This window comes from Acanthochromis polyacanthus, chromosome 11 (genome assembly GCF_021347895.1).
Source record: "Acanthochromis polyacanthus isolate Apoly-LR-REF ecotype Palm Island chromosome 11, KAUST_Apoly_ChrSc, whole genome shotgun sequence".
Classification (NCBI taxonomy): Eukaryota; Metazoa; Chordata; class Actinopteri; family Pomacentridae; genus Acanthochromis; species Acanthochromis polyacanthus.
The window spans coordinates 25,771,164-25,787,202 of NC_067123.1; the positions used below are offsets into that span (position 1 = coordinate 25,771,164).

The 16,039-nt window shown below is 39.2% G+C and overlaps 1 protein-coding gene across 1 annotated transcript in view; it reads left to right on the plus strand.

The window, feature by feature from the left end:
* Nucleotides 1–16,039, plus strand: part of csmd2 (CUB and Sushi multiple domains 2) — a 251,381-nt gene that overhangs the window by 181,877 nt on the left and 53,465 nt on the right. Inside the window, 9 exon segments of the mRNA XM_051955076.1 lie at nt 2,855–2,950; nt 3,797–4,000; nt 5,407–5,531; nt 8,552–8,648; nt 9,585–9,689; nt 9,860–9,978; nt 12,145–12,214; nt 13,995–14,111; nt 14,363–14,572. Coding sequence (XP_051811036.1) covers nt 2,855–2,950; nt 3,797–4,000; nt 5,407–5,531; nt 8,552–8,648; nt 9,585–9,689; nt 9,860–9,978; nt 12,145–12,214; nt 13,995–14,111; nt 14,363–14,572 — 1,143 coding nt within the window.

The following is a 16,039-nucleotide window of genomic DNA, read 5'->3' on the forward strand; positions in this document are numbered from 1 at the left end:
CAAAAAGCACAACAGATGTGAGGTTAGAGGTGAAAATCTGAAGAACTAATTTTTTGCGCTTCTTACGTTGACGCATGAATGTGATAAATGCTGTACCTGTGTCGATAGTCTACAAAGAAACAGGCTTGTGTTACTGAGGTTCAACCTTTAAAGAGGAAGAGAGTGAAAAGGTGTATGAATTAAGGGCAACTCTCTATCCCAGCCTACCATAGCCCTGTGGTTCGACAAAAGCAAAATGATTACTTTGGTTTGTGTCCAGGGCAGCCTCAGAAAATCCAGTTTACAGCTCAATAAACAGGACACTGTGTTAACTGTGGATTCCTGGTGGCAGGTCCACAGAGCTGCATATCTGTGAGCTTATAAAGCAGGAAAATTACCCTTACTGTCTAAATATACAATCTATCATTATGTGCAATAAATATATAGTCAGGTAATGAGCATTTAAGTGATTGGCAGGATACTGTTTTCCATGCATGATAAATCACTGTTGTCAAAACATGAAGCAGATTGTTGTGATGATGCTGACCTTCAAAAGCATATTGCATTAAACTAGTTTTAGTAAAATGTTCAACAGTATGTTTTCATTTCCGTCATGTCTAGTGAGTCAAATCACTCTTTTGGAAAAGAAAGGGCAATGATTGTGAATTATTGGAGGCTTGGTGACAAAGAGAATAAAATAAGGAGGAAAGGGAGGGGAGAATAAAATCATCACAGAAGGTGGGAATTATAAAAGAAAAGGAGACAGCATATAGACAGAATGCACAAAAGAATCAAATCAAGAAATCGGGGAGACTTATCTAAATGCAAATTATTGAACTGTTTTTGAAAAAAAAAGAAAAAAAGCTATTGTCACCCGTCTGGCCATCATTTTAGGTGTGACTTGAGAGCTCTTTAAAGTTTGACCATTTTTTTTTATTGCTCATGTGCATTTGTTCTCTTTGTTTCACTCCTAGCATGCTGTTAAATGAATGCAAAACATGTATTCATAAAATATAAAATCTCCTTTCAGTAGTCCCCACTGTGCTGCAGTTGTCATCTAACAGCTGGAACATTAATCTCTGACATTGTTTCCCATGACTCCCGTATGTAAATCAATGCCCACCAACAACTGGCTCTGAAGTCTGACCACTGAGATCCAGCCAAAGTCATATCTGTCCTTGTGAGTCTTCCAGATCGTTTTAAGGGCAGAGTGGTTTGCAGCTGGAAAGTGGCCAGAGAGTTGATAAGTCACATGCTGACACATGTTTGATCTATCGAGATGAATACCTGCCCTGCGCAGCAAATTATGAAACACTGTCACCATGACAGCACGCAGCAAGGGCTTCCTCTAATAAACTACCCAGCATGCCGTGGGGATGCTACAGTGGAGCTCAAACAGTTATAGTGATGACACATTAAGAAACGGAGTACCTGAAGCTGTCTCAGGATACTGCATTTAAAGGTGTAAAAATACTCCCACCAAAACGTGAGCAAAATGTACACACACACAGGATAGATACACTAACACAGACACACAGATGTTGCCTCTGGGGTTAAGCATGTCTGCCTCCCACTACAGTGTGACAGCAAGCAGACACAGAGTAATGAGATTCACTGCAGAGAGCCAGTCAGCAGCACACTGAGAGGAAGACAGAGAGGCAGAGACCGAGATGCTCGTATCATGTTCTACGTCAGTCAACAAATTTTCCACCACACTAGATGTATCATGGGGGTTTTCCTTGTGTGTAATTACACTGAGCTGATGAAGATAGCAGGAGGTCATATTAGTAATTTCAGTGATGAAATATCGTCTTTTTGTTTATTTTATTTGTAATCAGGATTTTTTAAAGTATGCATTAGTTAATGTACGTTATTATAATAAACTATTCCTAAAATATTAACTTTGTATGCATTTTGTAGAGGACACCTGACAAAATCATTTACAGTTTTAAAAAAAAAAACAGATTTTTCACACTATGAACAAATGTTAAATTCACAAATAGGTTTTTAGATGTCAGATTTAAAAACAAAACCTGACTGGCCAAATGTCCAGTGTTTTAAAGCCTTCGAACTATAACAAGAAAAGCTCGATCACCCTTGGTCTTGGATTTTGACAGATGGAAAGCCAGTAAGCCTCGGTCAGGTGACCTTAGAGTCCTGCCTGTACAGTATGCTGTTAAGACTTCCTGAACATAAGCAGGAGCTTGATTGTGGAGAGCTTTACACAGCATGTGAAAAACCCAACCTTCAATTTGATTCTGTATTTCACACACAGCCAACGAAGTAAAGCCACAGGAAATGGTCCTCGAAGGTGGGTCCACAGCACTTGCAAGCCTTGATAGACCATTTTATAGCAGCTACAGATACTTCAGTAATAATTTTTTTAATTGTTGAGCTATTGTGAATGACAATTCAGAAAGAGATTTACAGTATTCCAGCTGTAACTGGACAAAGAAATATAATTTATATTAAAAGCTGTTTTTGATCAACATACAGGCCACTGCTCAGCTCTGCTACTAACACAATGCTATCTGGGTCACTGATCAGAACTAAATACTGCAATTTGCACTATACCTAATGGAAACAGTTGACTATCCTCCAAGTATAGAAATATGCGTGACAGTGAAATATGTGGCCAAACAAAATTATCAACAAGAGAGACCTGCAGCATGTCCTTTTTCACTCAATCATAGCTTTTGTCCCCAATACCTGCCGTACACACAGAATCAGTTCATAAAATAATCTCTTAATATTTATTAGTAAACAGAAGATATGATTTGATAGAAACAAGAGGCAGTTGTATGTACTAACGCAAAAAATAAACTGGATGCAACCCTTTGCTAAAGACTGTGTCTTTAACTGTTCTCTATCTTAGGCGAGTCGTTGCCGTTAGCAACCTCCAACCAAATCCTGATCCGCTTTACCTCCAAGGGCCAATCCAGCTCTAGAGGATTCCATCTAGTCTACCAGGGTAAGTGTAACACACAGGCACACACACACTGAATCAAAATCGTGTGCCCTGCCTGTTTTGGATTCTCTCAGTTCGAACGGCCCCAGTTCCCCTTCATAATAGATGACTTGCTGAGTGATTTTGCAAGGATTCACCTTCAGCCACTGTTTCAGCTGTCATGTGCCAGTGTGCACGTCGGCAGAAAGTGTGTGCTTGTGTGAAAAGGTTGTGCTTAAACTTTCCTGTTCTTGTCTTCCCCTAAGAGGGACTTTCCTTTTGTATTTTTATTTTCTTTAAACAATGCACTATACCAGAAAAGGCATGTGCTGCAGATATCCAAAGGCAATGACAGCTCTGGAGAAAGTTTAATGAATAAATAATTCATGTTTGTAAGTAAGCTAAGGGAAAGCCAAAGGAAAGCAAAACTGAATATCGCATTTTGTATTGTGCTTTTGGTGCAGTGTGATCACAACGATATAGACAGTAGTTAGTTAATATGTTTTTATCAGGAAGTCCCAATGACATTAGGATCTAGATTCAGAGAGACACCTGAAAACAAACTACATTGACACCAGTGAAGTTTATTCACTCACAAGAACCAAGAACAAACACAACCAGAAATAGCAATAACTAATATATAAATAACTAATTTAAAGGGTCACGGAGAACATTAGAAATATAAGCTTTAAGTCTCTCATAGTCACTAGTGTCCCTAAATTTCGGTCTGTGTTGCAATTCATTTCAGTGGTGAGGTCCATTTGACCTAGAATGGCATCATAGCTGTATACTTAATTTAAAATGTCACACATACTGATTCAAGATCAAAGAACAAAACTATAATGACCATGTCTTCCTCTCTTACCATAGCTGTGCCGCGGACCAGTGCCACCCAGTGCAGCTCAGTCCCTGAGCCCCGAAATGGCCGCCGTATGGGTAACAACTTTGCTGTAGGTGCAGTGGTTCGCTTTGAGTGCAGCCCAGGTTACATGCTGGAGGGATCGAGTGCCATTGAATGTTTAACGGTTCCCAATGCCCTGGCACAGTGGAACAGCTCCATACCAAGCTGTATAGGTAGGGCATGAACACTCTCAAAGCAGAAACATACAGAGACATACACACTCTTATCTTAAGCATTTACTAGCTAGGCAGGGTGTGTTGTTGTCTGCTCTTTCTTTCTTTCTTTCTTTCTTTCTTTCTTTCTCAGTTTCATTCTTTATCCACTTGTTTTCTTCACTCTCTTTCCATCTCTCCCTCTGCCTCTCTCACTTGATACCTCGAGTATCAAACTTTCGCCTTGACACAGATGTGGGCTGCCAGCCATCAACTGTAGTGATAGACTGAGATTCAACCATGCGGCACACAGGTGGCAGGCACTGCTCAGGGTCACAGATGCACACTGACATACACACACACACACACATATGGTGATATCAACATGCATATACAAGACACACACTCTCCCACACAGCATACAGCTGAAGCAGATGCTCATATGCTGTCAACAGATGTGAATTGAACTGAACAAGCTGGGAAGACATTGTCTGCGGACTGCAAACACTATGTAGGAGTGTTACATTGTGTCTGGTGTAATTTGTGCGTATGCTTCCATGGCCAGGTGGATCATACTCAGTGTGTGGTTGTCAAATGCATGTGTAATCCAGTTGTGATTTCAGGATTTAGCTTTATTGAGTCACATACAGACACTTATTTCCAAAATCATTTGTGATCCTGCACAATACATGTTTGGAATGATGTTATGGTAGAAGTCTGTGTACTATTATATACTCCCTAGGATGAAAATCAAGTGTTTTTACCTTGTTAACGTGTGGCATGATATTAGTAGATTAAAATTAGCAGTCAGCACAATGGCTGAGCACTGCCATCTCAAAAGCTGGAGTGTGCAGATGTCACTCTTAAAGATATGAATTCAGACTTTTGAGGTTTCATGCATAACAAACTGAAGTCAATAATCCTGTAAACTTGCAAGGTGGGACGTTCCTTATCACTTTTCTTCTTCAGAATTGGTTTCTGGCTTTACATATATGGCTGAATTACTCCAGTATTAAAACTTGCCAATGTGTAGAGTATAGCAGTTTTACAGTGTTAGATCAGAGTCTGAGTTGAACTGATGTGCTTGAATTGCAGCGAGTGATAGATGATGAAGAAAGAAAGAAGCAGGGACTTCACAGATGCACACTTTCTAAAGCAGCCATGATGCAGTTACATCTTACCTGTTTTAAGAAATGAAGGTTTTATTTTCACGATAAAACTTGTGTATGTACATGTAATTCTGACACATAAAGATGACTTTTAAGGGGCTTATTTAATGAGTAGAGAGACTTTAACATATTTCTATATGATCATGTCCATGTGTTAATGATTGTATGCTCTTCATATATTGCTTTGCATCCAGTCTGTAGCCATGATACATTTGGTACACTGCTAACTGTACTTATCAAACTTCTTTTATCCTACAGTTCCATGTGGAGGTAATCTGACCTATCGAACTGGCACCATCTTATCTCCTGGCTTTCCTGAGCCTTACCTCAACAGCCTCAACTGTGTGTGGAAGATCACTGTTCCTGAAGGATCAGGAATCCAGGTATGTAGCACAAAAGGTCTACCTGGCATCAAAATATTCACCTGGATGTCAGAATGATTAAATGAGAGGCAGATAGTTGTTGCAAGAAGTCAGTGTTCTTACAGATGTCTTAAAAGCTAACCTATCTACATATCATATAGATATAAAATAAGGATTGCTATAGTAACAATGCACTTCATAATACAATATAATAAATGATGTGCAGAATTTCAATTAAAGTATATCAAATTCAGATTTTTAATGTAATGTGTTGTTTTGTTTTCATATCTGCCTACAACCATTCTGACTGGTCTGTCACCAGGTTTTGCTTCTCTTGAACCTCTAGCCTTTATGACTCTGCGTGTCTTGCCACCAAGCTTCAGTGTGGTGATATGTTTTCAGCTTAGGTTAATTAACAGAGCTACTCGCAGTATATTGAGCTACAGCATATACAGTTCTCTCTCTACAGGAAAACACCTAAATGAAACAGTCTACTGACTTTACAGAGGCTCAGAATTTAATTTTTTGGAGATCACAATACCAGAAACTTGAGATTGCACAATCTGAAATAAATTTGTATATAATTGCCTTTTCAATTACTTTGCTTTTCTTTCCTGGGAGTTAATTCAGTTTGCATATTCTTATTCTTTGATGCGTGCGTGATGGAAACTCATGGAACCTGGGTACGGTCCCTGCGGATCTGCCTGACAGAAAGTTTTTAGGCTTATGCTTCAGCCTCTGTGTTTAATGACCTCAGTGCAGTCCCTCAGCTATTAGCTCCCCCACCTCAGCTGACTGTCCTTGCAGGTCAAATATACAAGATGGCCCACAGGCACACTTAGCATGCTGCACTTCAAACTAACATTGCAGTGGCTTGGAGGTGAAATAGACTGAAAAAACTGAGTACCGATTAAATGCACATCCTCCAAAAGACAAACAACTTGATACTCTAAATGTACATATTCCTGACGGGTATAGGTGTAGTCAGGTAACAACATATAAGAGTTTTTAGTCTTTGGAACGCTTGTGCAGACAGAGGCACATCTCCATATTGCTACAGGGTCACTGCCTATGCTACTAAAATGTAAACTCCAGAGTTTGCTTTTCTATGTCTATGCTCTCTGCAGCAGAATCCTCCTCATCCTTACTACTTCTTCTCATTTACACTGTCATCTTCTTCGTCCCAGTCTGTCTTCCTAACTGTTGCTCTTCTCTACCAGCTACCAGAAACATTAGATTGGAGTGTCACGATTTAGAAGAGAACCTAAAGGAGCGAGGTGCCTTGCTGGCACATTTGCCGTGGCCCCCTAATGAAAGATCAATCTGTGATCTGCCTCGTCTCTCCAGGAGCCCAGTGCGCCAGAGCCCCTGCAGCCCCTTTAATTGGCTCATATCCGATCTATAACCATCAGAGGCAGAGAAGAGGGCAGAGGAATGGATGTGAGAAGGAACGGAAAGGGAGGCTTGAAAAATATGAAGGACGACACAGAATGAGTGAATGAATTTCAGACCAAGACTGAAAACATAGATATAGTAGATGGCACAGTTTTCACTCATTTGTTTTAATTTGCAAATGCTCTGACAGTTTTACAAATGCTTGGTGACTAGAAGCCACTCTGTTTGGCACAAGTTCAGCAGAAAAATCTGTTTCAAGATTGATCATTTGGACAACCATCAGGAAAATCCAGAATGCTACTATAGCATGTGGTATCTTTGGTTTCTCATTTGTTGTAACTTTTATGAGGATAGTCATTGTTTCTTCGACGACCGTTTCCAAAGCCGTCCTATAGTTTTCTCATTTTAAATTCTACTACCACTTGAACACAGGCTTCCAAGAGGGCCTTAAAGAATAATAAAAGTTAAGTACAGCTCTCTTTGTTGTGTTTTATTTCTTACTTCATGATTGTGATCATTTCATACTTCACCCTTTAAGTACTTTATGCTCAAGTAGAAGATTGAGTGCGACATATACGAGCCTGTCAAGACACCCTCAACTCTTTGTTTCTATAGAACACTCATACTGTTTTGGGGGGTGTTTTTGCTCCTGTCATATTTTTACTCTTTCACTGAAATATAAAGTCCTGTGCTTTTATTTAACTGCACAACCATGACTTGAAGAAGAGATCTCAAAATGCTTTATTAAATTAAAGAGATATTTCATTATTTGTTTTACAAGAAATGGAACAAACTGGAAATATGTACATTTTCCAAGGAATGTGAGCTCTGCACACTATAGATAGGCTATTTGACAAGGCGTATTTACATTTTTATAGCCTCTACTAGGCAATGTTTTCACATTGTTCTGCACATCAACTCTGGACGGATTAAGGCAGATATATTTAGCATAGTGAAATATCAACACTAGACAGATATTTCACCATGTTGAACGGATCTACAACTTCCTGACATCTTGTTCCTTTTTGCTGTATTTGTTTTATTGCTCAAGTATGGTATATTCTTTCTCTTGCATCCTGTATCAGCCTGCAATTCCCCAAAAAACCTTAGAATTTTTTGTCTTGTGACTCGGGGTCTTCTGACTTGAGGAGCTCTGCATTTTTTTTTTCCTTTTTTTTAAAGAATCTGATGCAAACCCTTCACAGTTTCTGGCCCCCCAAAAAATTATGATTTTGGATAATGCCCTCATTTTTAAGCCCCTGAATCCCAAAACCAAAGTATCTTTTATCACGATTTTTACTGGTGATGTTCTTCATAGGCATTTTAACAAATATTTAGGCGTGTCATGGCCTATGTAACTGCCTCTCTTAAGGTGAGAGTAGTGACTAGCTAAATGACGATGCTTTTTAGTATTTCACTTTGCCTTCTTCACACCTTTTCTTTTTTTCTTCTCCAGCTCACTAATCTTCAACTCTTTACCCAATTTCTGATTTTCCTGCCCATGCATATTCTCGACCCTACTGTGACCGAATTGCTCCCTAAGCCTAATTTCTCTTCCATTTCTATACTGGTGTTTCCTTTTTCACTGTTCACTAATTGTGTTCCTCTTCCACCCCCTCTTTCTGCCTGTCTCTTCCCTGTCTCAGATCCAGGTAATCAGCTTTGTCACAGAGCAGAACTGGGACTCGCTGGAGGTGTTCGACGGAGGCGACAACACTGACACTATGCTTGGCAGCTTCTCAGGTATTGCTGGATCGTGTTTGTGTGTATGCTTTTCTTTTTTTTTCTCCACAGTGTTTAATGTTTGCAACCTTGGGCATATTACAGATTTTTTTTTTCAAATCAGTCTTCTATACCTGCCAAAAGGCAAAATAATAGTCTTATTAATTTTATCAGAGCAGAAACTATAACCTGAAACGCACACTGTATTTGTTAACCAACGTGTACAGGACGAAAAAATGGTGATTTATTTGTCTCACTCATATTGTTATGTTGCTCAATGAAATGCAGAATACATAATGGCCGGGGGTTCCGTCATGGGAAAGTTCAAAATTTCTAATCCGTTCGGGCTTCCTTTGGCAAAATCTTGCTACATTTCTACAAAGGTTAGCTTTTTCTGTGTGGAGTTGAAGTCAGTGTTTGTTTACAGTGCCTTTGTTACTCCCATCATAGTGAGGATACAGCAACAGGGAATTCTCCTTTTGTTTGTGCTTGGAACAAGACCAAAAGTAAATGTGAGATGTGCCCTGAAGTAAAGAGATGAAAGAGAAATGCCACCAATATTAGGTCATGTCTGTGAAATGTGTGATTTGTATGTGAATGTATGATTGTGGAGGGGTTATTTTTTGTTTGTTTTTCTTTTTTTTTTAATTATTTGTGTTTTCTTTTATTATAAGCAGAATGCGTACCCAATTATTTGAATAAGTTATTTGCTCTGCACTCAGTCTTTGCAACAACCAATAGGTCACACTGCTTTGCAGCTGCTTCATCAAATATCTGAATGCATATGCACACAATCATTTATGTGTACACCTTTTTTGGACGCTTGCGCACACTGAAGCCAATAAATGTAAAAGAGAGCAATTTTTCAGCTTTTTGCCAGTGGCTCAGACAACTAGTTGTGGTCAGCCTATAGAGGAGATAGCTTTGCTAAACTCGACTATTAATTTTCTCCCCAAGGCACGACGGTCCCAGCTCTCCTCAACAGCACCTCCAACCAACTCTACCTCCACTTTTTCTCTGATATCAGCGTGTCTGCAGCTGGATTCAGGCTGGAATACAAAAGTAAGTAAAAGAAATAGTTTTGTCCACCTGCATTAAATCAAACACTCGTACATTTTAGCGGTTGTATATCTCTGCAGGGTTAAATGAACGTCGTGCAATTTCAAGTCAAAACCTGTCTTGTAATTTGTCATTTTTTATCTTTTCTTTCTCTGTTTTTTAAATCCTTTTAGCGGTGTCTCTGACCAACTGCCCAGAGCCTGTAGTTCCTATGAACGGTATCAAGGTTGGGGAGCGTCTTCAGATGAATAATGTGGTGTCTTTCCATTGTGAACCTGGATATACTCTACAGGTAACACCCCCTATGCTACCGGCACAGTCATGAATGACCATGTTAACTGTAGTGATGCTTTTCTACCCTTGGTCAGTGTCACTCCTGGCAGCTTTACTTGTAATCACTCATCTGCTTGAGCTGCAATCACGTTTACAGCACATGATAAAACTAAATGTCAGAGAAGAGAAACTGGTATTGACTAAATGGATCATATTCATACTAATTTATTTCAAGTTTGCTTACAAATTATCTGTAATTTCCCAGCCTTGGTGAACTGTGTGCTGTGATTATGTATGTGGAAACTACTCTGACTTTATCATTAAGAGGCACCAATTACGGTTTATCTGCATCACTTCTCCTCTCATCAGATATGCAGAGCACATAATTCTGCAAAAAATGTGGATGTGGTTTGTATATTTTGACGAATGGCAACTTTTCCTTTAAGTTTATCAGATACTTGCTGCCCATAATTTATATTTTGTGGTGTGGTGCGGCTATAAAGTCAGACTGCTGCACAGCCTTCAGTGCTTTCCCCATAGTCATCTGTCCTTCAGGAGACAGATGGTGACATCTGTGGAGCACGCTGGGTACAGTAGTTCACACAAATTCTATTTCGGCTCCATCGGGACTGTGTGTTCCCACCAGCTCTGACTCTATGTTCTCTCATAGAAATGCCAGGCTGAGTTTATGTCACTCCCATTTTTCATTGTGGTTTAGCTTTGCATTTCTTTTAATTGCAGTAGTTTTTAGGCCAATGGCTATGATATGTTTTTGTAAAATGCAATAGTGGCAAGGTTTGCGGACTGATCTTTCAGAACTATCAGTTTTAATAAACATGACTTAAGGTGTACAACAGGGGTTTTATGTGAATGAACAAGAGTTTGGTTTTTTTGGGGTTTCCACTGCAGGAGCTTGGGAGAGGCAGAAAGTGCTGCTAATGTTACAGGAACAGCATCTTAATCTCCCATTCCAGTCTTTTTCTTTTCATTGTGCAGTAGAGTCACATAGCTTCAACTGCAGCGTTAACTAAAGTTTACCAAAACAGCAACATATAACAATTACTGGCTGTAACTGCAGAGCTACAGGCACACAGAGAATAGAACAATGGATGGTTTGGTATTTTGGCTTCTCAGAAAAATTCTGCAAAGAAAAATTGGTGCTTATTGTCCTTTCCAAATTTCTGCATTTTTCCTCAAGTTTATCACATCTGTGCCAAAGATGTTCTACAGTTTGTCAAAAATGTTCTACATAATTTGCAGGAAACTCCTGTTGTTAAATTCATGTTTACCATGTAGCCTGTTCTGTCCTGCCTTTGCACTATGATGAGTCACACCATTGGTAGGACTGTGTATCATGCAAACCACATACATGTCTATCCTACTGCCAAGGTGGAAATAGACCAGGCTGCTAGTCAAATGACTTTCCAGTCATACAGTAGAAAATTTTATATTCATACACTTTTTAATCAATGTTACAAGTCAGAATGTCTGGTCTAAATTCAGGTAGAGGTGTAAGTAGTCTGGATAAAGATTAAATTGAAAAATTATCCCTCAAGCTTGAAAATATCTGAAGGCATTATCAGCCCTTGCAGTGACAGTGTTAATGAGCAAGATGTGAAAAAGTGCATTCTCTGTTCAAAAGACTTGACACTAAAAGCAGCATGTGATGTCAACTTATGGCTAAATGTAGTGGGCGCCCGGCTTTCTCTGACTAGAACTATGGACACATTCTCAGACGAGAAGTCAGCTGTGCCAGTCTGTTATGTTCTAACATCAGACTTTTTTAAAATCACTTTTATCATTGTTTTATTTTTTTTAAGAATATCTTAATGGCAAGTGATTTTAAACTCCGCTGTAGACAGGCAGAAACAAATGCCTGTTACTGCTCATTTGGGTAGTGCAAAAATAAACGGACATTTTTCTGTAATCTTCTCCTGTCTGTTTCTCTCTCTGTATGATCATCTTAATATGCCTGTGATGCTGCCTCTCTGTTGTTCTCTGTCACTTCAGATGGATTTAGTCATTTAGTCGCCACATGAGGTCATGTGGAGACAGGCAGCAGGTTCAAATAATTGGAGCAATAGATGAGTGACAGTGGGGCAAACAAGTTAATTCATTGCCTGCTCTTTGTTGCACTTTTGTCTCTGTGTTTGTGTCTGTGCGTGCGCATGGATGCTCCTTGCAGGGGAACTCACACATCACCTGTATGCCTGGAACTGTCAGACGATGGAATTACCCTCCTCCTCTCTGCATAGGTAAAGTACCTTTTCTCACTTTCCTTCATTTGCTTTGTTTCCTTGCCCTTCCTTTATACCACTTTCGAGGTTCTTCTTTTTTTTTTTTTTTGTATTCATTGTATTATAAAGGCTGTTCCAAACATTATATACAGTATCTCAGATCAATCACCCACTATTAAGGGTTGTGTTGTTTGACTTTTTTGACATTATCAGCCTTTAAACGATAGAATCGAACTAACATGCAACAGGTGACAAAGATACATGCATGCAAGAGATGACCTTCCTTCTGAATCCATCAGAAAATCAATAGAATAGGAGATTGAACCAAAAAAAAAAAATCTGAAGTTCTATCCTTCAGCTGTTGTTTTTGTTCGAGTTTGAGAGCGTTCACTCTTTTGAAAGGCTTTGAAAGGTATTCCTACGTCTGAAGAAACTGCATTTTCTACGTCACGATACTTCTCCCTTTCTTCAAGTGTTCCTGCCTGTGAGAACGCCTTGACAAACGAGTTGCACTTATTGGAACAACCTACAACTGCCTAATTAGTTCCATCTCAGACTGTGATTGGTTGAAGTCGGGGGACGATTCATCGTGTTTACAGGCATCAGCAGTTTCCTGATTACCTCAGGCTTTTTCTGCTCCTACAGGATAACATTTAACCCTTGACTTATTCCTTACTGAAACACAATAGTACAGCACCACAATGTTCTCTGTGTGGTTTCTCCCTCCACTGACTTATGCAGACTGTTGTTCCATTTATTTCTTAATCTTCTTCGCTATGTTTGCTTTCTTCCTTGCAGCACCTCTGTTCTTCTTTTTCATCGAGTCAGCTACTTTTTTTTTTTTTTTACCATTGCTTGCAGTATGCTTTCATCTTTTTAATTTTGGTGTCGAGATCTCTTCTTCTTTTCATCTTTTTGTATCCCATCACCCTTTTCCACTCTGTATCTCCATACCTTTTGTCTAATTTCACCTCTTTAAAGCTCTTTTAAGTATTAGGACTGGATTTTTGCCAAAGATACATTTATCCATCAGCGGCTCAACATGAAAGGAAAAGGATGAAGAGTAGCAAAGGATAGAGTATATAGCAATCTGCCGTCATCTATCTTACATCACGTATGTATGACATACATAGGAGAAGGAGACCTCAAAATTCTCTTTGAAAAATGCTATGGCATTATTGGAGCAGCAAACAACTATTTGCCAAATAAAGTTGCAGTGGAGTGAGGATGTCATCAGAGGATGAAGTTACACACCCTTACAGTTTGTTGAAATCCAAACATCTCTATTGTGCTAACACATACATGTTAGTGCATGTGAGTCCCTGTCTGTTCCACTGAGAATGACCTCCGGCTTTGTATTTATTGTTCAAGCAAAAATGCAGTCAGGAGCGACTGGACAGACATTAAATTGATTAATGAAATTTAACTGATCAGAGTTTTTTGTTATGTCTCTTGTTAGCATGTGCTGATGGTTGTGCCTGAACATTTTTAGTGGGTTCTGATGTACGCACCGTTTTTTTGGGTTTAAATACAACATGAGGCGTGGCCAGAGCACCCATTTGTCTTGGTCTGAGATGCTGGTGCTGGTATGCAACATTTACTTATAACTACATTATGCTGTCCTATTTTAGCAGCACTGTATTTTAGTCATTTTCAAGACTAGCACAACTGGAGGAACAACTGTTCTGAAACCGTATTTAGAATTTTTTATTTTTTTATTTATTTTTTTTAGATTTTCTATTATGGGAGAATCACTGTTTGGAGATGTTAATGAAATGTTTTGTCTGGCCTCTGCCAGCTCAATGTGGTGGAATCCGAGAGGAGATGGAGGGCATGATTCTCAGTCCTGGTTTCCCTGGCAACTACCCTAGCAACAGTGACTGCACCTGGAGAATTTACCTGCCAGTTGGTTACGGTAAGCAATATGAGAGGCTCTTACAGCACGTAACATTGGTATTTCCACATTGAGGAACTTTAAATTTTACATCTTGCAAGGCTAGAATTCCGGAATGACAGTGTATGTGGTTGTAGATACATGTGGTTAAACTCATTCAGATTTAAGAACCCATGTAGGGTTATGCAGTAGTTGAAGGGAAGAGGATGACATTTTGTCTTCAAGCTCTGAGCACCCTTTTTCGAAAACAGTTCTTTTCTCTTCTATTCCAGGAGCCCACATACAGTTCCTCAACTTCTCCACTGAAGCTAACCATGATTTCCTTGAGATCCGCAATGGTCCCCTTGATACAAGTGCTGTGATTGGCCGATTCAGCGGCCAGGATGTTCCCTCCTCCCTTCTCACCACCTCCCATGAGACCACAGTATATTTCCATAGTGACCATTCGCAGAACAAACCAGGTTTCAGGTTTGAGTACCAGGGTAAGAAACCAAACATGGCAGTGTATACAAAGGCATACTCAAAGGTCCTTGTAAAAGAGTAGGCACGTATTATTCTATTACTGAGAAAAATAGACTGAAGTAGTTAATATATGCTTTCAATAATGAGCATAATCACCAAGATGTAATTTTGTTCATTAGAGCTGAACCATTATTAGTATTATGAGTTACTTTCTTCTGAATTTATCAAACCAGTAATTACTTTAGAATGAGTGCCACTTTATGCCTTCTTCAGACCATCTTCGCTGTCACTAAAACGTGGTTCAGCAGAGATACACTGAAGATAAGTATCAGAATTTAGACAATATAATCAGTGCCATTTGCCAGAGGTGACACAATTACATAATCGTAAAACAATAAAAGTCACAATGATGAATTATATCTTCTAAAAGAGGACTGATCAATCATAATATTCTCAAATGCACACTTTTCTTTCTGCATTTGCACTCATGTACTATTAGTATCGCTTCAGTGTGAGGTTTATTCATGTACTGCCTTAGAATTACTAAATTAGTCCTAGAACTGACTTAGAACAAATCAGCACACAGAGCCAGTGAATTCCCCAGACCTATAAACCGCAGCATATAAAATTGTTGATCACTTAAAGGATTGCTACACCATGTGCCAATAAAAGGCTTCACTGCATATCTGCATGGCTGCAAGGAAGAAATTGCCCTTGTTTGCCTATGCAACAGGCACACAAAGTTTGTATTTTGTGAGTCAACAAACGAGCCAGCAAATCGAAAGGTAGAATTGTGCATTTACATAATTATGTGCACATTAGCATTTAAATAAAGCTTTATATTTGCAAATAACCCCCTTTTGCAGTATTTGCATGAGTTATCTCCTACAAAGAGAAGCTATGATCCACAGAAATCAATTCCTTTAGTTATATTTATATCCTGACTCTTTAAGGCTCAGTGCCTGCTCTGGTTTTGTATCCAAGAGGAAATAAAAAGTACAAATTATTTTCCTACACCACTTCTGATGACTGCATCATACTCCCTGCTGCAAGTCAAACCCGCCTCTGGCATTTTTTTTTTCCTTCTGAAAACTTCTGTCTAAGAAGGAGGAGTAGGAGTGAGTGAGTGGGAGGTTGAACCCAAGGAACAACAGAAACTCAAATGAAGGGGACTTAAAAGTAGAAAATAATATAGGGTGTTCTCCACTACAACATTATTCTGTTTCGAAAGTGGAGAATTCACATAATAAAGCAAATCTGTGATGATGGTGGTGAGAATTGATTGCTACGATAACTTCAAACGGTAAAAAAATAAATAAAATCAAGCACAAACTAAAACAGTAAAGTGGCCAGCATCCAAATCACAGCAATCATCAAACCAATAGACCCTTAGAAAACATAAGTTCTCTTATCTACTTTGATGGTATGATTACAGTGCCTATAATATGTATTCATCCCCCCTCGGAAGTTTCCTCCTTCCGTTGCTT